This window comes from Anabrus simplex, chromosome X, assembly GCF_040414725.1.
Source record: "Anabrus simplex isolate iqAnaSimp1 chromosome X, ASM4041472v1, whole genome shotgun sequence".
Lineage (NCBI taxonomy): Eukaryota > Metazoa > Arthropoda > Insecta > Orthoptera > Tettigoniidae > Anabrus > Anabrus simplex.
The window spans coordinates 150787039-150810633 of record NC_090279.1 but is presented as its reverse complement, the minus strand read 5'-3'; the positions used below and the strand labels follow the sequence as shown (position 1 = coordinate 150810633).

The window sequence follows — 23595 nt, the reverse complement described above, 5'->3', positions numbered from 1 at the left end:
TTCTAGAAGGAGTCCAGGTGTTTTGCCTCCTTGCCGTTTGTTTATGCTCGATTATGTGCAACCCTTTCCTTTATACTATTAAGGCCATGTAGTATGGGCATTTATGCCACTGTTTATTATGTAACTGTTTCTGCGTTTTGGTTCCCTTTGAGACAGTGCTTAAAGTTATTGTGGACCAATTAATGAACACTTTGAAGTGGGGTCACCCGATGGGTTGGCTAGGTTAATTGCGAGGCTAGACCAGGGTATTTTGGAGCCCAGACTCCTGTGTAATGTAACTGGTAGGAGCAAGATTTGCAATTATGCTCTTCTCTAAGTAAAATTAACTACCTCGTAATTTTTGCAGGTTTTGTAACTGATGTTTGGCCCCGATATTGTTAGAGTCGACGAGCTCATTCGTATTGTTTGTTATTCATTCAGATTCTCTATCTCTCAATTATTTTAGAAAAGGAAAGAAATAACATTTCCAATTTTTTTAAATGTTAAATTTTGCTCTAGATAATTCCTTGTCCAGCCATTCAACCCAGTCGTTTGTTATTAGTCTGTGAGCCACGGAAACTCCGTAACGATTATCATTATTTAATCAGTTTACCTCAGTGAGGGATCCCACCTCTACCGCCTCAAGGGCAGTATCATGGAGCGTGAGACAATTGGTCTGGGGATACAAGGTGGGTAGGAGGACCAGTACCTTGCCCAGGTGACCTCACCTACTATACTGAAGAGGGGCCTTTTGGAGGGAGGGGGGGGGCGATGGGGAGATTGGAAAGGATAGACAAGGAAAAGAGAAGGAAATGACTGTGGCCTTAATTTAGGTACCGCTGTGAGCTTGCATCCGGGAGATAGTGGGTTCGAATCCCACTGTCGGCAGCCCTGAAGATCGTTTTCCGTGGTTTCCCATTTTCACACCAGGCAAATTAAGGCCACGGCCGCTTCCTTCCAAATCCTACGCCTTTCCTATCCCATCGTCGCCATAAGATCTATCTGTGTCGGTGCGACATAAAGCCACTAGCAAAAAATAATTTAGGTACCATCCCGGCATTTACCTGGAGAAGAAGTGGGATATCACGAAAAACGACTTCAAGGTTGGCTGAGGTGGGAATCGAACTCAACTACTCAATTGACTTCCCGAGGCTGAGTGGGCCCTGCACCGGGAGGTACACCCCAACGCCGCGCATTTAAATCTAGCGCCTAAAAGAACTCCTGTACTGGTGAAACAGTGAAATTAAAACTATAACTACTTAGAACTTTATTCAGAAGATGTCACCACTAAAATCTGATGTAATTTTGTTGTTGTGAAGTTTCCTGAACTGACTGTATTTCTACTTGTTTTGTTTGCCATTCATCAAGAAGTTTGGACATTCTTCCACAGATGTCACTACTAAAAACGATGATCATGCACCCTGGTGCGAAGTGAAAGAACTGTTGATTTAAAGAAGTTTGGTATTCATAAGTTTTTTTTACTAATTGATATTCATTTATTTTTGGTTGGCAATATTTATCTTTTATTTCCGCCAGTTTTGAATCCAACCAATCAAGAATTTCTGTAATTAATTTTCTACCAATCACAGTCTTCTTCTTCTTCTTCTTCTTCTTCGATTTTGAGTGTAACTTTTAAAATAACCCAATAAAAATGAGAGGGTGTAGCTAGTTTAATCTTGAATGGTCTCGAACTTTCCCCGAGGGTTTATAAACTGCGGATTTTCACGTCTCTTGGCCAATTGATCGTCATCTTACTGAGTGTATGTGTCAAGCAGGAGGCAGGAGGCCTCTTCGTCCGCTGCTAGAACTTCTACAAGGTAATGGCCACATAACATCTTTCTTTCTTTCTTTCTTTCTTTCTTTCTTTCTTTCTTGCTAACTCCGCAGTTTAACCAGAGGGAAAGGTCCGAAATCGTTAACCATGTAACCTTCCTTCTAAAAATGTAACTTTCTGCCGGCTAATGTAATAACTTCATAAAATCTTCTACTGTAAATCGGGGATAGAGAGTGATGTACCCTCTCGAGTTCCCCTTCATCTTGGTTTGTGGTGCCACGTTTTGTAACCTTTCGTTTCTGCAATGTATTAAAGTTATTTCCATCCGAGCAACCTCAGTAGTTTGGGAATAGCCCCTGTTTCGTCGGCCAAGCGCCCTATATTTCTTAAAATTTTTTTGGAGCTCAGTCTTCGACTCCATTCAAATTGTACTCGGTCCGTTTACTTAGCCTGTTCTTTTCCTCTAAGGCCCTGTGTCTTATTACACCTCTGTGTAATAAGATTTCTATTTGTAAAAAGTGCCTTGTAAGGCTAGAGATAATTAGATTGTCATGCAATGTTGCCTTGAGTAGGCTTAGCAACTGAAAGCACGTTAGCTCTTTGTCAAGTGTTGTAAAAGGTGCCTCTGGGAAGCTTGATATTGTATTTTGTGAGCAAGTGCTCCATGAATTAGGGGATTTCTGCCCTTGTATAAATTTGTGCTCTTTTGTAAATTTGAGCTGAGAGTTCAAGAATAGTAAAGCGAGGGGCTTGAAGTCCAGGACTTGTAGAATTCATTACATTGTATTTTCCTTGACTTATTTCTAACTTGCCTATTGTACCTGTTACGTTGTTATTGGTTGATTTTTGAAATTCTAAAGAAATGTAACCTTTGTTAAAGTTTTTAAATTCTATTCTTGACATCGTAGTTAGACCCATTCATCCCGGCACCTTCTTTCACCTCTGCGATCCACAAAACCCCGGAACAGATCCCATTCCAGTTCTCGTACCTCTTTCCAAATTTCGTGGCAGAGCTACTGTCCCACAGAGTCGGACTATTATATTTATTATTATACATAATCGATAATGGACCAAGTAAATAACTCCTTATGATTTCAATTTTCTTTGGCGCCAATATTCCTTCATTTACAGCTTCTTTCTTTTTAGCCGACCAATGTTGTTTCTTCTTGGTCGCTCTTTCTGGCTCTAGGAACCCTTCAAATATGTGGATCTTGTTCCTGAAAGTGGTTCTATTGTGGATGTTTTGATCCATGATGTTCATTTCTTGCAGAACCTTCTTGGTGTTAACAAACCATTTGTCGTAAGAGTTGCCGTTCCTATTGGGCTTGTTGAAATGTTTAATTTTCTTAGTGAGTCTGTCATCGGGCATTCTTGAAATATGCCCAAAGAATTTAACCCTACGTTTGCGTATTATTATTATTATTATTATTATTATTATTATTATTATTATTATTATTATTATTATTATTATTATTCATTACCTGGTGCTAAAATGTAAAGCTGCACTCTTGTGGAAGTACCACATCATTCGCATATAAGAGTGTCCAGGGATAGGGACACTGAATATCAGCTATTGTCGTATCCATACAAAGATTGAACAGTAGGTGGGAGAGGGATGGACTTTGAGAACACCGACAGTGATGTTAAAAGTAGGTGACAATCCGGCCGGACTTTGTATCATACTTGCGAGGTTAGGGTACAGAGGTTGGGTCCATCCAAAACATACCCCTAGAATTTAAGCTGCGTTGGTGTAATGGGAAGCGAGTTAGGTGATAGGGCTGCCAAGGAGGTGGTCACACTGCCCCCGTTGCTTTTCGTTCTCACCTGAGACATTTGGTGATTTCTCATTGGGAGACGGAGTGGCAGGTCAATCTTTTCTCAAATGAGCAGAGAACGATTAAAGGAACTATGAAGCTATGGAAAACTTCTCTTCGGGCTTCTCGGAGAGAAGTGCGCCTTTTCAAAGACCATGTTTTAGTACATAGGAACTTCTCCAGATCTTGTCTACAGCAGATTCCGAGAAAATACGCTAAAATTTCAGATGTCTGCCTGCCGTAGCTTTGGCTGGGTATCGCACACATACCCACAGACAAACACTTCCAGATATTACAGACTGAATATGGCTCGTCGTGTCGGGGACCAAAAATGGCTTCATTCATGGCTCCTTGACTTGTATTGCCTTATCTTATGTACGTTGCCTAGCGACAGTGAATCTACACACTTAATCCTGGTGACAGAACGTTGAATTGTCATTTCTCAGCACACCTTTTTCGTTCGTAACTCACCAATGAAAGCGAAGTTTAAAAATCCGGCTTCGAGGTGCACGGACTCCTTTCCATCTACCTATGTTCAAAATTTCAGATCTCTGCGTGCCGTAGATTTGGCTGGGCATCGGAAAACACACACACACACACACACACACACACACACACACACACACACACACACACACACACACACACACACACACACACACACACACACACACACACACACACACACACACACACACACACACACTCTCTTCCTTTTAATATTGTATGTAGCTATACAGATAAGGCATTACGAATGAGATCCACCGATTATCTATAGCCTATATTAAGGAGTTTAGTTTTGGCAAATCCGTCCGTCCGTTCTGCTGGACCGATCTGCTTCATTTCTATTTTATTCCCTCCGAAACTACCAGCCGGTAAATCATGAAACATCGATAGGTCTCCAAGTTCAGCCAACTTTGAGTAATTAAAACATCAAATCACTAAATAACCACTTCAGTCATTGCAGGCTAAGGCTTAACCTACAATCTATACTTAGGGGGTTGCTAAGCGACTAACACTTTCAAAATTGTCTGATATTGTATGTGTTTTTCATGCTTAGTAATAGCATTGCATGCAGCCATGTTTGATTGCTACCTGTCAAGCCAGAGAGTATACACTTCCTCTGATGATGGAAGAATACTATTGTCTGCTAGGTACTCTTTGATTCTATGACCTTCCCCAGCTTCTGAATATACTCAACAGATGGCAGAATGTTCTTAATAAGTTACCTGCTATTAAGAGAAAATAGTCTACGTACGTACAGACGGGAAAGGTATCAAGTCGACTGCCTTCTATATGACCATTAATAAAGCGCAGGGACAAACTCTTAAAAAAGTGGGTGTCTACTTACCTGAAGCAGTATTCAGCCATGGCCAAATGTATGTTGCACTATCTCAGGCAAGGTCTACGAAAAATGTTAAGATTCATACACGGCCGATTGGTCGAATCACAGAGAATATTATATGGAAAGTGTTTTAATCTAAATTACGAATAAATCAGTTATTATGCACCGGTATCACATGTTCATAAAAACATTGAAAAGGGCAGTCAAAACAATATGACTGCGACAGACATATCAAGGCGAATTATCTGACCTATTTGCTCAATTTTCATCATCATTGTTAAAATTTTGTTCAGTGGATAGACTTTACAATTTTAATTATCATTGCATTTCGTTTCATCTCGTACTTTTAGGGGCCGATGACCTAGATATTAGGCCCCTTTAAACAACAAGCATCATCATCATCATCATACATATGGAAATTTCGTGGCTGCGAAGTGCCCGCAATATGATGTCTTGAGGGACCGGATAAAATGCTCTCCACCGAGCTCGATAGCTGCAGTCGCTTAAGTGCGGTCAGTATCCAGTAATCGGGAGATCGTGGGTTCGAGTCCCACTGTCGGCAGCCCTGAAGATGGATTTCCGTGGTTTCCCATTTTCACACCAGGCAAATGCCGGGGCTGTACCTTCATTAAGGCCACGGCCGCTTCCTTCCAATTCCTAGGCCTTTCCTACCCCATCGTCGCCGTAAGACCTATCTGTGTCGGTGCGACGTAAAGCAAAAAAATAAAAATGTTCTCCGCAGGTCTATAATGCACCGTCTTCTTCCATTTTCTGTACATTTCAATCAACAAACGTAAGACATGGGTAATATCTGTGATACTGCATCCTCCAATAAGTCCGCACTGATTTGCTGTTATGGCAACAATACTTCTTAGCCGATTATCCAGTACTCTTTCAAAAACCTGTAGAAAATGGCATAGAAGTCGAATTCTTGTAAACTGTCTAATATATTATAGCAAATACAGTAGAGACAATACGCGACATTCTGTGCGAGATGTCGAGCGACAGCTATTAGAGCTCTCTCTAGCGGATTGACCTGAGAACTACTGATTCTGTCCTAAGAGCACGTGTATTTGTGTGTGAAGTTTTTGGTGTTATTTATGCGTTTTCAGTGAGTTGACATAATTAAATAGTAGCGTGTGTTATTCCCTGATATCTCCTCTCAACATGAGAGGAAAGGTATATGCTGTGTTCGGCCGCAGTAATTATGAAGTAGAGAAGTATGCGCGGTCTTTCTTCCGTTTCCCTCGTGATAAGAACATGCAAATAATATTGTGTTTGCATATATATTCTTCCAGTGACAAAGAGATTTTTATAGTACTTCATAATCTTCTGACCTGCCAGTAGGAATATGGGACTGAACATCAACCAGCAGAAAACTAAATATATGGCTGTTGGGAAAGCATGTAAGGAGAACATGCCACCCTCAATAACCGTGGACAATTACACCTCTGAGAGAGTTGAGCAGTTAAAATATCTGGGATCGACAGTCACCTACTCAAATGATACCTCTCATGAAATTAAACAGAGATTAATAGCAGCCAACAGAGCCTATTTTGCTCTAACAAGGCTTCTCTCCTCAAGGCTCTTGATCCGTACCACTAAATTAACCATCTATAGAACACTTATAAGACCTGTGCTTACATATACCTCGGAAACTTGGCCATTAACAGCAAAAGATACTGGAATGCTGGATGCCTTCGAAAGAAAGATACTTCGAAGAATCATCGGTCCAGTCTGTGAAAGAGGAACATGGAGGAGGAGGTACAATCATGAATTGTACAACATTTTTAAAGACCCACCTATTAGAAGAATAGTGAAATCAGCCAGATTGAGGTGGGCCGGGCATGTAGCACGAATGAGTGATACGGAAGTACCTAAAAAGATATTAAATGGAAATCCAGAGGGACAGAGAGGACGAGGTCGACCGAGAACCAGATGGATGGATGGTATTACTGAAGATCTTCGGAAAATGGGCTATAGGAATTGGAAAGTTTTAGCGTTGAATCGTGATAAATGGCGGAAGATTGTTGAAGAGGCCAAGGTTCATAATGAACTGTAGAGCCAGAGAAGAAGAAGAAGCATCTTCTGACCTACTCGACCCATATTTTATTGTATAGTGCAGCAGTTAACCTTCAATACCGATGTGTTGTTGTAGGTGTGATCTGTGGATTTTTAAATGTCACAGAAGTAATCTGGATAATGTGTACAAGAAAGAAGGGATGTTGCCTTTATATAAGAATTATAAGATCTGTTCAAATCATTTCCAGGCCAGCGACTTTAGAAATCCTCAACTATACTGTAAGCTGTGCCTTTTCGGAAAATTGTGAAGACATTCCCAATGATTTAATTAAGGAAAATGCATATGCATGTGTGTGGCTGGTTGTGTTCCAAGTTACCCAATTTGGAATGTCGTAATGTGTTGTCAAGCACTGAACAAAATATGGGTGACTAGAAATGTACACATTTTGTTAAAACAATATCATAATGCAAATTCGCTTTATCCTAATGTAATAGCAAGTATTGTTTATAGGACAATTTTGAATGTTTTTGAGGCTAATTTTATAGATTTTCTTTCTGTTAGTAGGCTTCATGTTCAGAGGAAAATTGTCCAGCTTTTAAATGTTAATTCATTGCATCATGTGTGTAAGGAATGTGCCGATATTTTTATTGACAAGTGTCTTAATGTTATGATACAATGTTTTTTAAATGAGAAAAAAGACAAATCTAACCGTAAAAGTTCAGGCAGGAATGCTACAGCAAAAAAGTAATGCATAAATGAAAGATCAAGCCATTTCACAGCAGTCCATTTCACATCTTGATTATATGTCTAATTTCAGTCTTTAAATAATAACCTTTCAAATAATTCTTCATTCCTTTATCCAGAATTGCTTTAGCAACTTCGAAGTTAATATCTCAATAATACTTTCTTTCTAGACGTAATTTATTTATCCATTTTCGTATATGCATTTCCATTGACATTTGAATTTAGCGCGAATTTTCAGGTCACGTCACTAGGAGCGCCACTTGCGAATTGTCTTTCATTTTAACAAGGCTAAATCCGTAAGTGTCGCGTATTGTCTCTACTGTATTTGATTATACTTAAGTATACTCACTTCTCATCATTTCCACACTTTGATTTTCCCCACCAAATTCCTCAGGTAGAACCATTAGAAGTCCCCTTTCCTTTAACGATTCTACGTCTTGATGTACATACAACTGTAACAAAAAGAAGAGAAATGATGTTAGAACATTCGACCAAATCTGCATCCATGAATATCCGCTTGATAACTGATAAAATTCTTGCTGATGAAATCACAAGAAATATACCCACAAATGAAATTGATATTCTATCAAATGTATAAGCTGTTAAAAGGATGCACTCAAACAAATTATTGATCTCCCTTGTAGCAGAAGCGACTGGGGTAAATTTTCATTCATTGGGAAGGGCGTGACGGAGTGGAACAGTTTACCAGGGGTAGTGTTTGATCCTTTTCCAGAATCTGTACAGGTATTCAAGAAGAGAATAAACAGCAAGAGGGAAAATAAATGAAATGTTAGAGGGCATTCGACCAGTGCAGGCTATTGTAAATAAAAAATGTGTGTTAAAAAATTAATTCCATCCCCTGGTCCATGGAGTTTGGACAGCCAAAGTAGGGGACTACCTGTAGGGGTGAAGTACAGTGGGGACTTCGAGGACCCTGGGACCGCTACGGTAGCTGTGAAGGCCCTTCAGGAACTCTGAAAAGTGGTGACAAAAGGGGGCTCTGGTTAAGACGCAGCAGGTCGTTATGCTACTTAGGTTCCAAAATGGGTAAAAAATAAAAAAAAAGTAAATAAATGCAATGTAAATTTTAATCTTATACCAGTTGCATAGTATTATTTGAAGTAATTCCACATACTGTATATGAGTTGACTATGTTTGTAAGTATAGGAGATATTATAAGTAGAATTTTGTAAACAATATAAATTTTTTAAGGATGATCTGTTTGTTTAATAGAAAAAAATTGTTAGCATAAATTGTATATTATTGTATTCTAGAAAAAAAATTCTTCTCTTGTTAATTTAAAATTGAGTGCTTGACACTAATGTATTTTAGTGTACCATTTGCCCCCGAGGTAGACACCTCATTTACAAATAAAGAGATTTTGATTTGATTTTGAACTGTCCAGGTAGATAGCATTTCCGGGGCTCAGGTCTTATGCGAGCCAAGTGGGAAGCTTCTATACAAAACTTCAGAATCTAAAACCATCTTCTTCGTGTTAGAGACGGTTGCCTTCACGCTTCAGAAAATTACGGGCAGAAAGGAAGCCAGTATTGGGGAAGTTAGACACTGATGAAACTAATAATGCATTAACTGGTCGGCGAATTCCTTAACTACTACAGAAACAAAGCTTCCGCACTTGGACACTACACACTTTAAGAGAGAAAGACGTTGAAGTTTATGCTGATCACACTTAAGCGAATTTCTGGGTAAGTAAGTGGCCAGGTTTAGCAAGCACGAGGCAAGTGTACTGAGAACGTATGTGCGCATTCGCGATTCCAGGGAGTGAAGGTGCCGAGTCGCTGGAAGCAGAGCCAACCTGGAAAGGACTCTGAATGGGCAAATGCTATCATATAGAGCGATAATAATAATAATAATAATAATAATAATAATAATAATAATAATAATAATAATAATAAAACAAACCAATATACAGAGTTCGGGAAGCGCGCGGAAATCCACAGAATCAAAAATAAGCATATGAAAAGAATCGATAACAAGATCAATAACAATTGTATATTAAGTAAACAAATTACAAACAACAAGAAAGAGGACCGGTAAACTAGCGTAGCAATAACAACCTCAATTGTGACTTGAGAAAAATATGAACTTTGATTACAATAAACACATCACACTGGAGCGATGAATAAGACCACCTGGCTCGAAAAATGTGCCGGCTTATGTACCCGAGAGGAAGGTTCCAGAAAACTCTGGGCTAAAGTCCGACACACCCCTAATTTTGATCGGGTAATTAAATAGATACAAGACACGGCTTTTTGGCTGAAAAATAAATATACAACATTTTCTATTGGTTAACATTTTGAAGTAGGCGGCAAGAGATAGGAGTGTAGTAAACTTGAACACACCAAAAAACGAAGAATAATCAATTCAGTTTAGGAAACCTAGGAATAAAAATTACTTAATAATTTCAGTAGTAAGTCTTCCAACCAGAGGGCATACATTTATAGTAGAGACATCTGTAGGGAAATGTCCAAACTTGTATTAGTTGTTGCGCGTTTTCAAGGCGCTTCATTTCAATGAACGGGGCGGGTGTACCTACTGGTATTATTATTATTATTATTATTGACAAATACATTGCAAATGGGAAATATCCTGGTGGCAATGGCCACTTGCAGTAATGTAATAATTAAGTAAAGTTAACATAATTTTCCATCCATCCATCCATCCATCCATCCATCCATCCATCCATCCATCCATCCATCCATCCATCCGTCCGTCCGTCCGTCCGTCCGTCCGTCCGTCCGTCCGTCCGTCCGTCCGTCCGTCCGTCCGTCCGTCCGTCCATCCATCCATCCATCCATCCATCCATCCATCCATCCATCCATCCATCCATCCATCCATCCATCCATCCATCCATCCATCCATCCATCCATCCATCCATCCATCCATCCATCCATCCATCCATCCACAAGAGTACTACAAGCAAATATATGGAAATAAAATATTACAAGAATTACTACTAGTTTAACATTTTAAATCCAGCATCATCATATACGAATTCACACACAACTGAAGTATTTCCAGTGCTTAACACTACAGCTTACAATACGATAGGTTTATCTTACTAGTAACTTAACATTATAGGTGATAATAAAGTGAAGTTCAACCTAATTACCCTATAACAGAAACAAGAGTACAACAAGCAATAAATACTACTAGTTTAACGTTCTAAATCCAGCATACGTACAGTTTCATACACAGCTTAATTATTTCCAATACTTAACACTATGGCTTACAAAACTATAGGTTGAGCTTACTACTAGCTTAACACTGCAAGTGATAGTAAAGTAAACTTAAAACATAACTACCCAACAACAACAACAACTGGAGTACAACAAGCAATCCCACGAGAAAAAAAAAATACAAGAAATACTACTAGTTTAACATTATCGTATCAAATTTCATACACAACTTAAGTATTGACAGTGCTTAACACTACGGCTTACAATACTATAGATTGAACTTACTACTAGCTTAACATTACTATGATAACAAAGTAAAGTTAAAAACATTGGTAATTACTATACCCGTTGTACCATAAAGTAGGAAGAGTAGCATAAATTCAAGGAGTTCTCTAGGCTGTACCCCTAATATTTATGCAAATCTCAAAGCATAACCGTTGTACAGTGGAGGGTATACTTGTTACTGGCTTAAGTAAGTTTGCAATCTAACCTATCAGTACCTAATAATCCGGACTCTAGTAATTACCAAATAACAACAACTACTACTACTACTACTACTACATGATTACAACAAGCATTTCCCTGGAAAGAGAATACCACAGGAAAAATCCTAGCTTCACAATCTAAACCAAGCAGAAAATCAAAAATTCCATGTCCGTAATTGACAATTTTTACTTTTCACTTTACACAAGCACTAATGGTTTTCTTAAATGACTTGATACCGGAAGAGAATTTATCAAAGACTGCTGCAGGTAATTTATTCTAATCCCTTATGGTCCTGTTAACGAAGGAAAACTTGCCCACGTCCGTATGCGGGTTTCTGGCCCTAATTTTATGCTTATGATCATTTCTCGATAAATATGAGGGAGGTTCCAACCTATTCGTAATACTACTCCCGGCAGCCCTTCCCGTATAGCTCTTACAAAGACCACATGGGCGAGCTCTAGTTCTTCTAGATTCAAGACTTTCCCAATTACTGTAATGGTATTCCTCCTATTCCCGGTTACGAAACGCATCGCTCTTCTTTGAACTTTTTCTAGGGAATTTATTAAACCCACCCTGTACGGATCCCAGCACGCAGATCCATATTCGAGAATCGGTCTTACCAAGCATTTATAAGCTTTACTTTTGGCACCAGAATTAGCTTTCTTGAGATTCCGCATAATAAAATATAACGATCTCCAGGAGTTCTTAACTACATTTTCCACTTGCTCTGACTAGTTTAAAAGTCTTTTCTAATGGTAACACCTAAGTACTTACAACTATCAACTTCAACAACACTTTCTCCTCCAGTGTCGTAATGCCTCTTTCCTGTCATTTTCGTTTTACTGAAACACAATACAAAGTTAATAAAGCAATGTTAAAAATATAATTACCCTACAAGAACAACAACAGTACTACAAGCAAACCCGTGGAAAGAAAGTATTACAAGAAATACTACTAGTTTAAGTGTAAAATTGTAAATCCATCATCATCATATACACATTCACACAAAATTTAAGTATTTCCCAGTGCTTAACACTTTATCACTGCTATAAAATATATTTGCCATGAAAATTATCAAGTAGGCCTAGGTATTTCATTAATCTGAACTTGCAGTGGGCTCGATTCCTCGTAGATAGAAAGATTCGCTGTCTCTTGCATCACTAGTATCCTCTCCTAAATTACTTACAAATTCGTTACACACCACGTCTAAAACATTCTTCACACGCGGTCTTTTCTTTACGTGGTGGGTGATTCTTTTTCGTGCAATAAACAGTTGCAACAGACACACCGGCGAACTCGGATGTTAGTTTTGCGATATGGTAAAAGCTCGTTAATTCGAAGTCGTTGAGACGCAAAAATTGGACTTCGAATTACGTGATTTCGAACTAACCGCCAGCTCGTACTTCAGAAATGCCAACCCTTACCGCGTCAAAAATTAGTAACCCAGATCTGCCCACTGTCCTAATTTAAGGACAGAAGACATACCCACCATCTTTTACCACTGCCTAAGCCGTCAGGCAAAAATTGGTGCTAACTGTTATGTTGGTAGCACAATAAAGATATCAGGGAGTAAAGAATAAGGGGAGCTGCCCGCTACACTACTCTCTGTGGCTGTCGCTTGAAGCCAACGGCCAGGCCCCCCCATGGTTACCAAAACATGGCAATTCTTATGTTGAGGATATATACAAACTTAGACATTTTCTCGGGAGTAGGGAAACTTCGAATCGCTCAATTAACTACAATCGTTTTCAAAATAACGCAGCGATTAACCGTGACAAAATTATCTGGCAAAAGACCTATTAATGCTTTTTTACTGAGCTCTAAGGAAGCGTTTCTCATGGCCCGCAGCCTTAAATCTACTCTCTCGCTAGTTGACTATTGGTACTAGAAACCGAGTACAGTCTAACCTGGTCAGCGTTCGGTGACGGACGTGTTGAGTGAGGAGCTGGTAGAGCCGGTGAGTGGAAAAGTAAGACGGGAAGGAAGAGGAAGATGATTGCTGTGGATCAATATCGTGCAGCTATTGGAAGATGGCAGGGGAGATGGAAAAAGGAAACAGTTAGAAATAAAGGAGGTAAAGTGGAAACAAAAATGATGGGCGAGATGATACTGGTGGCAGCGGTGGTTATGGTACTGTTAGCCATAGGAGGTGTGGAGGTGAACCCCGGCCCGACTTCCAGTGGCAACATGAACTGGGAAGACGTGGAGGTCATAAGAAGAGTGGTGAAAGAAGTGGTGGAAGAAGTATGTCCGTTTGAGCAGATTAAAAATATGATGAAAGAACAAATGAAGGAATTTGAACATATGAGGCGTTGGATACATGGAAAAACAGACGAGACAATGAACAAAGTAGAAAACAGCAGGAGAGAAATGATATCACTAAAGGCAAAAATAAAGGAGATGGAGGAAGAGGTGGTGAAACTGAAAGCAAAAATTGAAGACAGCAACCGAGAACGCAGGAAGAAATGCTTATTTATATATGGAGTGCCGGAAGACAAAGGGGAAGACAAAGTGCTGACAACCTACAAAGTTGTGGAAGTTATTCAGAAAATGATGAAAATTAACTTTAGTGAAGTTGATATTGATGATGTGGAAAGGATAGGTAAAAAACGGGGTGATAGGCCGATAAAACTGAAGTTGTTTTCCACCCTGATGGCGGAAATAGTGATAAGAGTGCAGATAATATACGTAGCACAAAAATTTGGATTAAAAGAGACATGGGAAGAGAAGGGGTAAAGAATATAAACACTCTGAAAAAACATTAAGTCAGGGCTACAATACAAGAGTTAAGAGCCTACATTAAAAAAAATAAACCGAGTATCTTAAAAACAGGAGATGTAAATCTTCATCAGATATCAGTAAAGATAAAGAGTATGCTATTAATAAGGGTTACCACAATCTGAGTGCTTTTGGAGAATGCGCAATAAATTACCAAACTAGGCATAGCAACATTGCTTACTACATATTTTGGAGTGGTGGTGATTATTCTTTTATTAGAACGTACAACCATCAAGTAAACCATCCTCTGACACAAGTGGAAACAATGCAGTAATCAGCTAAGGGCCCCTTGGACGCCGACACACACTCCGAAGTAGAGCCCCTTAGGCCCCCTTAATCGCCTTTTACGACACGTGGTGGTGATAATTGCTTTAAGAGGGAGTACAACTAGGCAACCATCCTCTATTAACATTAATCAGAGAGAAATGAAGATATCGGCCAAAGAAAGACAAGGGCCATGAAGGGCGAGAAAATGAAAGACTCCCTAGCCCTCGAATCCTCTTATAGACTCGGGGTCGGAAAAGAACAAGAGTGACCGTCGGAGATCGGACAAGACATTAAAATTAGCCTGGCACAAGTAAGTGGAAGCAATGCCAGGCCTCAGCTAAGGGCCCCGTGGTTGCCAATCCATGCTCCCAAATTGAGAGCTCCTGGGACCCCTTTCAGTCGCCTCTTACGAAAAGCAGGGGATACCGTGGACCTTATTCTACCGTCCTCACCCATAGGGGGATACATATTTTAGAGGTGGTGGTAGTGATTATTGTTTTAAGAAGAAGTACAACTGGGCAACCATCCTAACCCTAATTCAGAAGAAAAATGGAAGGTATCCGACACTTCGAAAGATGAAGGTATCGGCCAAAGGAAGACAAGGCAACGAAGGGCGTGAAAATGAAAAACTCCCTAAGCCTCGAGTGCTCTAAATCTGTAGATAAGAAGGGAATGCTTAAAAAAATAGTAGGTACTGCATTCTCCTTCAAAACAAATTTCTTCATGGACCGATCAAACAATTCCGGTTTGAAATGTGCTGAACATATTCTGGTGTAAGGAGAAGGTATAAAATTTTCCCTTCTAATTGCCTTAATCCACTCTGTTCTCCTTTCTTCATGAACAGGAAACCTCCTGAAAAACTGACGATAAACAAGTCTAACCTAAACATTCTTACAAAAGTGGACGGTGCTTCTGAGACTCCGAAATACTAGCACAATAACAATGGAGGTAATATAATGTACTGTACTGCATATTACAAGCCATACTTAGAATCTTACCTGTGCAATGTTATTCCAGGAATATTTTCGGATTCGTACCGTATGCACAACACGACATTGTAAGAGCTACAACATCAACTAAATATTAGTATTTTTTTTTTTACGTTTTAGCGTGTCGTGCAGTGTTTGCATGTGAAAATTCCCGCAATTACAATTATTTGCGATCACCGTATTCACTTCAATGAGCTGTGACAGATTTGAATATTAAAAAAATAGCATGTGTTCTCGCGCCTATTTACGACCACGCCCCCTATGTAGACCACTGTCAATGGGCTTCACTCTCAGAGCTCCAAGGCATCTCCTTGTATTCTTTACTCCCTGAGAGATATAAACTGTAATTTGTTTTGGTTTCAAGCAGTTTAAAGAAGTTTCTGTACATTGTTGATAGCTTTATAACAACCAGACTTTGGCATCATGGGAAAGCTGGTGCCCCGTAAAAATGAAAGATAAGTTACGCAGTACCTTTTGTTGATATTTATAATCCAATTGGTGTGATATGTTGGTCAAGGTACAAGTAATGAATATACGAATTCTCCATTCTTGGTGGCGAATAATTGACTATGTGATTTTTATTTATATTTGAGTGTCCTCTTTATAGGACAGTGGGCATAACGTGTACTATTACATAGTTTGTTTCTCCTCTATTCCAGATTGTCTCTGAACGAGATTTTGTCAATTCTGGGGGAAGAACCAGACTGCAAAGTGGCATCTGCTGCTGTGTTACCACCTAGTTCCATGGATGACATCGTTACTGATGAGGAATCAGGTGAAGAGGACGATTTGAACGTGAATCATTTTCCTGGATCACAGTTACGTGCTGATGCTGAAATGATGTACCATGAACAAGACGATGTAGTAGATGAAGAAGTTGTAAATAACACTTCCAACTGCGACATTACTGAGGAAAACCACCTGAAATTGACCATGTCTTCCAAAACTGCATACCTGTGGAACCTGAAACGGCAAAAAAGCGCAGTCGTCCATCGCCGCTAGAAAATGCTGATTCCCAATATGACCACGAAGATCATGTAATTGAATACCAAGGGAAGCAAACAAAGTGCAAGGTATGTGACAAAAAAAAGTCTATGAGGAAAGCAACGGGAAACTACCTCATTCCTCATTTCCCTAATACGCCTCTTCAGTGACGCCTAGGCTATTTGTGACAGCTGTTAGCGGAGCTATGGAGGCAATGTTGACCTCGAAAATCCGAATTCGCGTGTAATCTCCGCAATGTTATGACCCATGCGCCGTCCGCTGATGATCATCCCACGTTCAAAGTCGGTTAACTTGCGACGTGTTGGCATCTTCCCGATATTGGTGTCTGTGATAAACTGCTCAGCTACGCTGCACCTAGCCGCAACACTCAGGGGTCATACACGGTGCTTTTCCTAATGGAACACCCCTTGATACTTGATACTTGATATCAAGTATTCTCTCTTAACCATGTGAAGAGATGTGTAACCTTTCTTAACAACCTCATTAATATGGTTATCCCAATGTAAACATCAATGTACTTAGAGTATTCCCAATGAGGTACTTTCACCTCATCAAAACAGTAATTGAAACTGAGAGGATTTTTCCTCTTGGTGAATCTTATAACTTGACTTTTCATCCGATTTACATTCCTACCATTATCTGCTGTCCATAACACTATATTGTTTAAGTCCTCCTGCAGTCGCTCACAAGCCTGAAATTCATTTACTACTCTAACATCGTCCGCAAATAGTCTTATCTATGATTCCAGATCTCATATAATTTACATATATAAGAAAACATAAAGGTCGAATAACACAGCCCCGTGGGACTCCGTCCTTCTCTTAATCATTACAGGATCAGATAGCGCTTCACCTAGTCTAGTTTCCCAAGTTTTATTTTCTAGAAATTTAGCCTCTCATTCAACTATTCTTTGTCTAGTACAATAGCCCTCATTTTGTCAGTAATCTTACATGAAATACCCTATCAATGGCCTTTGAAAGGTCAAAAGCGTTCGACGGGGTATTAACAGCTAATGTGTTCATTTCTCTATGCCATATACTTGTATTTTTGAATTCAGTATTCGTTACAGAACATAATTCTTCAGAGATATTATAATAGCGTCACAGCCTTAAATGCAGATCGGTAGTAAATGATGATGATGATGATGATGATGGTGACGGTCATAAGTCATATCTTACTCTTTTCCGTATCTTCTCCTTGAGCACAGTCTTCACGAGGTTGATCAACGTCCCGAAGAAGCCCGGTGTATTTATATACTCGATGCCAGCTATTCTGCACGGATATCCATTCTGAAACAAGAAGCCTACAAATTAGAGTGGTAACTAAGGCGGGGATTTTTAGCCACTAACTAAAATGCTTAAAATAGGCAGGCAGAAGACACTGAAAATTCGAGAAATAAACACCTTAAATGGCACTAAAAATCAATAAATTACACAAAAAAGAGAAATTAAAGAAACAGTTACTACATGAGACAAAAAATAGGTTATTATAAGGTGTATTATATACACATAGGACCACTAATAACGTAGATATTTGAGAATTGCATTTTAGGCCTTCCCCTAAACCACCATTTCACCCAGCGTGAATATAATTATTTATAGCCTAGATTTTAGTGCCTCATTCCCCGACTTTACATACTGATTTTCATTTACTCTTGAGCCATTTTTTTCCGTTATGCACGTACACAGACAGACAGACAGACAGACAGACAGACAGACAGACAGACAGACAGACAGACAGACAGACAGACAGACAGACAGACAGACAGACAGACAGACAGACAGACAGACAGACAGACAGACAGACAGACAGACAGACAGACAGACAGACAGACAGACAGACAGACAATTAAAAGGGACATTTCCTTGTTACAGTGGACACAACTGATATAAACTAATTTTAAAAATTCTGAGCAATGTACAGACAAAACTCTTATTTTATATACACTGGGTAGCCAAAAGTCATGGGAAGACATTGAATGTGATGTTAATAACAAGTTGCTCCTCCGCGAGTCCTCAAAACTGTAGCGATACGGTGAGGCATCGACTCTACAAGGTGTTGGAATCGTTCTGGAGGGATCTGGACCCACACGTCTCTGCTACCCACAATTAGTCTTGTGTAGTTGGTGCGCGGTTCATGGAGCGTACACAAGCATCCACAGCATCCTATAAATGCTAGACTGGATTAAGAGCGGGGGATCTGGAGGGCCAATTCATGGTCGTAACTTCACTGGAATCTTCCTCCAACCACCTGCAAGCCACTACAGATCGGTGACATGGAGCATTGTCCTGTTGAAACATGGCATCTCCATCAGGGTGCTCTAGGACCAGAAACGGATGCAGATGGTCTGAAAGAATGTCCACATAACGTGTACCTGTCAGCGCTCCCTGCAGCTGGACAATGGGGCCTAATTGCGACCATGAGAACGTCGTTCAGACCAGAACTGAGCCACCTTCCGCCTGGACACAACCTTATTGACATAGCTTCATGAGGCATACGCCACACTCTCACGCACCCCTCAGCTCGATACAACTGGAACCAGGATTCATCGGACCATACCACACGCCGTCACTGTTCCATGGTCCATTGCCGATGTTCGCGGGCCCATGCACGTCGTTGAGCTCTGTGTCGAGGTGTCAGCGAAGGAACACGAGTTGGTTATCGGCTGGTGAAGCCTATGCGGTGCAGTTACCTCCTTACAGTCCTGGTAGAAATGGGCTCCTGACTCCCAACATTCAACTTGGCGGTGATCTGACTCACAGTAGCCCGTCGACCGCCCAGTATGGTTCTGCGAAGGCGACGTGATGTCCGTTCGTTAAACACCTGTGGTCTTCCCGTAGGGTGGTAAGATTCTCTCTGCCATATTGAAGATCCACCCTCGGCAATGTTGACTTCGAAAACCCGAATTCGCGTGTAATCTCCGCAGTACTATGACCGATCCGCCGTGCGCCGATGATCATCCCCCGTTCAAAGTCGGTTAACTCGCGACGTGTTGCCATCTTCACGACACTGGTGTCTGTGATAAACTGCTCAGCTACGCTGCACCTAGCCGCAACACTCAGGGGTCATACACGGTGCTTTTCCTAATGGAACACCCCTTCCCATGACTTTTGGCCACTCAGTGTACATAGATACGAAAACATGGCTTCTGAACTACAGCGAAGCTTGGGGCGTAAGATGTTAACTCTGAGTTGATAGGAGATTTACCTGCCAGACTGAGACTGATTTCTGCGTTACTGTCGGAGTCCACATGGCCATATGGGCCAGGGTGATGTTGTGGCAGTCTGCCAGAACCTTCTGTCCGAAGATGGCAGCGTGATCGCATTCCAGAAATATAATCTCGAACACCATGAAGACAGCCTTCAAGATATCGTCCACATTGTGCTTGGACGTGTCTATGAGATGCATCATCATGAGCCATACGTGGTGTCCTTCTGCGTCGGTCCCCAAAGAAAGCTGAATCCTACAAACATAAAGAAAGATATATATTTTGGGAAATATCAATCAATCAATCAATCAATCAATCAATCAATCAATCAATCAATCAATCAATCAATCAATCAATCAATCAATCAATCAATCAATCAATCAATCAATCAATCAATCAATCAATCAATCAATCAATCAATCAATCAATCAATCAATCAATCAATCAATCAATCAATCAATCAATCAATCAATCAATCAATCAATCAATCAATCAATCAATCAATCAATCAATCAATCAATCAATCAATCAATCAATCAATCAATCAATCAATCAATCAATCAATCAATCAATCAATCAATCAATCAATCAATCAATCAATCAATCAATCAATCAATCAATCAATCAATCAATCAATCAATCAATCAATCAAGTAAGTTTCTAATGAAAACTTTCCGAAGTGAGTAACAAGATACATAGTCTATTCTACAACGGTTGTGCTGTTAGTTTTGCATAAACGTAGAGGTACGGTCATTCAGAACTCTAGAATTTATGTAACTCTCGCTACATAACGAAATAACGGGCTAGATGACACTTCCTACTAACCAAATTAGTTTGCGTCTACTCTATTAGTGCTTAAAAGTCCGAGGTCTATTGCGTTCTAATTTATTAGTGTTTAAAAGTCCGATGTCTGTTCGTTAGCGACCTCCATTTAGCGCTGTTGTCCAGGAGGCGATTCCCAATCAATTGTGTACCTAGCTTTTTTTCTAAACATTTCAACGAACTTGGAAATTTATCGAACATTTCCTGTGATAAATTATTCCAATCTCTTACCCCTTGTCCTATAAATGAGTAGTTACCCCAATTTGTTGTCTCGAATTACAACTTTATCTTCATATTATGATCTTTCCTACTCTTAAAAGCTCCGCTCAAGTTTAATCGTCTACTTATGTCATTCCACGCATCTCTCCACTGACAGCTCGAAACATACATACATACCTAGGTCGTCTCCTTACTCCCAAGTCTTTCCAGCCCAAAATCCTAAATAGTTTCATGTCTATAAGTACGGGCCGTGAAAGCATCAATGGCAGCATTACTACAACTCCTAAATACTTTCATAACCATGTGAAGAGATCTGTAGCCTTTCTTAACAACCTCGTTTATGATTACCCCAATGAAGTTCATTACTTATTTTAACACCTAGTTTCTTCCAATGTTCTCCATGAGGTACTGTCACCCCATCAGCAAAAGAAGAACTCCCCTGTACCTGATTTACTGAGAGAACTTGTACTCTTGATGAAAATTTATAACCTGATGTTTCATCCGTTTATCATCATACCATTGTCTGCTGTCCATTTCACAATATTGCCTGGAAGTAGAGTAATCACATATACTTTTAAGCAGAACATGAATACACACCCTTTGTTAAAAATGTCTTGTAACTCTGGCAAGAAAGGATCTCTGTTCTTGAAGAACTCAGGCATGGCAGTGCGATACGTGTAGTAGGCGTCTAATTTCTCCTTGGTGCGCTCCAGGCTGAACTTACAGCCGCGAAGGAAGGTGATGAGGAACTGGTCGTCTAGAAAGAGAGACATAGATAAAACAGCGTCAGTCAGAAAGATCAAGAGCAAGTAACTAAATTAAACCAGAAAAAATTAAAGGGACATTCTATCTCTGTTGTTTGTGAATTGAGTCGGGCAGACAGAACAATATTAGGGAGGTGTGACTGCGATCGAAACTTCACATCAAGTTACTCATTTCACTTCCTTCGTGAAGTCTCATTGCTCCGATTTACGATACAGTGAAAACGAGCAGAATAATGTCCGGCTGCATAGATAAATGGCTAGCGTGCCGACCTTCGGTTCACGGCATCCTGGGTGCGATTCCCGGCCGGGTTAATTCTTTTGGCCAGTTCAACCTTAGAATTCATCGTAGGTTCGGCCATATGGTGTCAATTGTAATGGGATTGTAGAAAACGGCTAGAGATCTCTGCACTTGGTTATGAGTGGGTTGTAGTAAGGATGTAAAGAAGATGGCATATATGTATTGAACCCATGACCTTTGTGCCCTAAGAACATTATGCATAATGTAACAATTAAACTAAAAGTTGGATTCTTGATAGCATGGATTTGACACGTGACGAGGGGGTGATTACCTTCGGTCCCACGCTCTGGGGTACGTGACGTCAGCCATACGTGTCGACGGCGGAAGAATCTCAAGTCATTTTTATGAACTATTTCAAAGGGCGTGTACATGGCGTGAACCCACGCCAAGTCAAAAAATATAGTGCCTATCAAAGGAGGTCAATCATCTCACAAATCGAACCCGTAAAAATTTTAAATGTCCATGAACACTACCGCCAGAAATGTAGCAAGCATGTAGTCACTTTCAAAACTCTTGAAATTACAGTTTAGGTAAGTCAGAAAATTTACAGAAAATTTCTTGGCGGCAAAAGGGAGAGATCCGAAGAGAGGGGGTAACTGCTATAAATATGAAGGGACGCCATGACGAAGTTTCCTTCTCCGGCATTTGTGAAACAAAGCGGACGAAAAATTGTTGAGCTGCTCTGCGAAATCAAACCAACGAAAGTAGACTGAGTTCAACTGCAGATTTTAGCCATTGCGGCTAAGTCTTGACTCCATGAGGAGATAGTTTTCTTGAGTGAAATAATTGTACCAGATAGGACGGTCAAAGTACTGAATAAATTCTAATGTGATTAAGGAATTCGTGTGCGTCAATAACTATAGTCCATCGTGTGCACTCAACAAACAAGTGAAGGGTATTTTCTTTTTTTTATGCTTTATTCCAGGAAACCTGAAGAAATAATAATAAATTGTGAAGCCATGAATGTAAAAATGGCTAAATAAAATGCCAGGATCAGAGGTGGGCCCTATGACGAATACTGGCGTGACGACATGAGGTAGGTGACTTTCCATCTTACTACCTCTTATACCTTGTCTCGTGATTTCTTGTATTTGAATGGGGATATACGACGCAGTGGTCACCCCTACTAAGTTTTGTAAATGTGAGAGTACGACTAAAAGAGTCATTTGTTTTATTTTCCACTTGGATAAAAGTTTGAAGTCTTGCGAGTGCCGTATAATGTTGTAAAAAGTTATTGAATAGGGTTCCGAAGTGATATCACGTCCAATGTAGATCGTCATCCGTGTGCGTGTACTGCCTATATTTTGTGATGTCAAATTAAGATGTTCATTCGACGTAAAGTTCTTCTGTCTGCAATTTGATGTTAATAATAATAATCCATGGTCACTCATTTTCAATCGAGTGGAAGCGCGCTGTCGGGTGAGAACCTAGGGTGATGAATTTGGTCACGGAGAGAAACGTTTTTTTTAATGCCCATTTTAAACTGTGTCTGACTGACAATAAAGATCTAGTAGAATGTTTCAGTCATTTCTGGTAAAATCAAGTTATTAAATACGATATCATTTATGCGAAGTTATTCATGATTAATGCATTGTGCGATATTAGACGTCGGGATTTCTAGTGAGGATTTTGTTCCAGTTCTTTGTCGATGATAATTGTGGAGCTGGGAAACAGAGGTTAGTTTGTGAATCAGGTTGGACCTGTCATTGAAGCCGGGACACGGAAGCCCGAGGAATGTTTTATAATGTTGAGATGAGATGTGCGAATCAGGTTAGAGTCCTGTCATTTGAAGCCGGGACATGATAGCCCGAGGAATATTTTATAATGTTGAGAATGGAAAGAAATTCATAGAAATCCATAGCGGTATAATTGGCGACGCG

The 23595-nt window shown here is 40.0% G+C and overlaps 1 protein-coding gene across 2 annotated transcripts in view; it reads right to left on the bottom strand.

Moving 5' to 3' along the window:
• LOC136886485 (retinol-binding protein pinta) overlaps positions 1-23595 on the bottom strand; it is a 117198-nt gene that overhangs the window by 5231 nt on the left and 88372 nt on the right. For both annotated transcript variants that reach the window (XM_067159295.2, XM_067159296.2), the window contains exons 3-6: positions 21251-21410; positions 19612-19867; positions 17583-17693; positions 8029-8131 (exon numbers count right to left, since the gene is read on the bottom strand). In XM_067159295.2, the coding sequence (XP_067015396.1) occupies positions 8029-8131; positions 17583-17693; positions 19612-19867; positions 21251-21410 (630 nt within the window). The remainder of the gene's footprint in view (positions 1-8028; positions 8132-17582; positions 17694-19611; positions 19868-21250; positions 21411-23595) is intronic.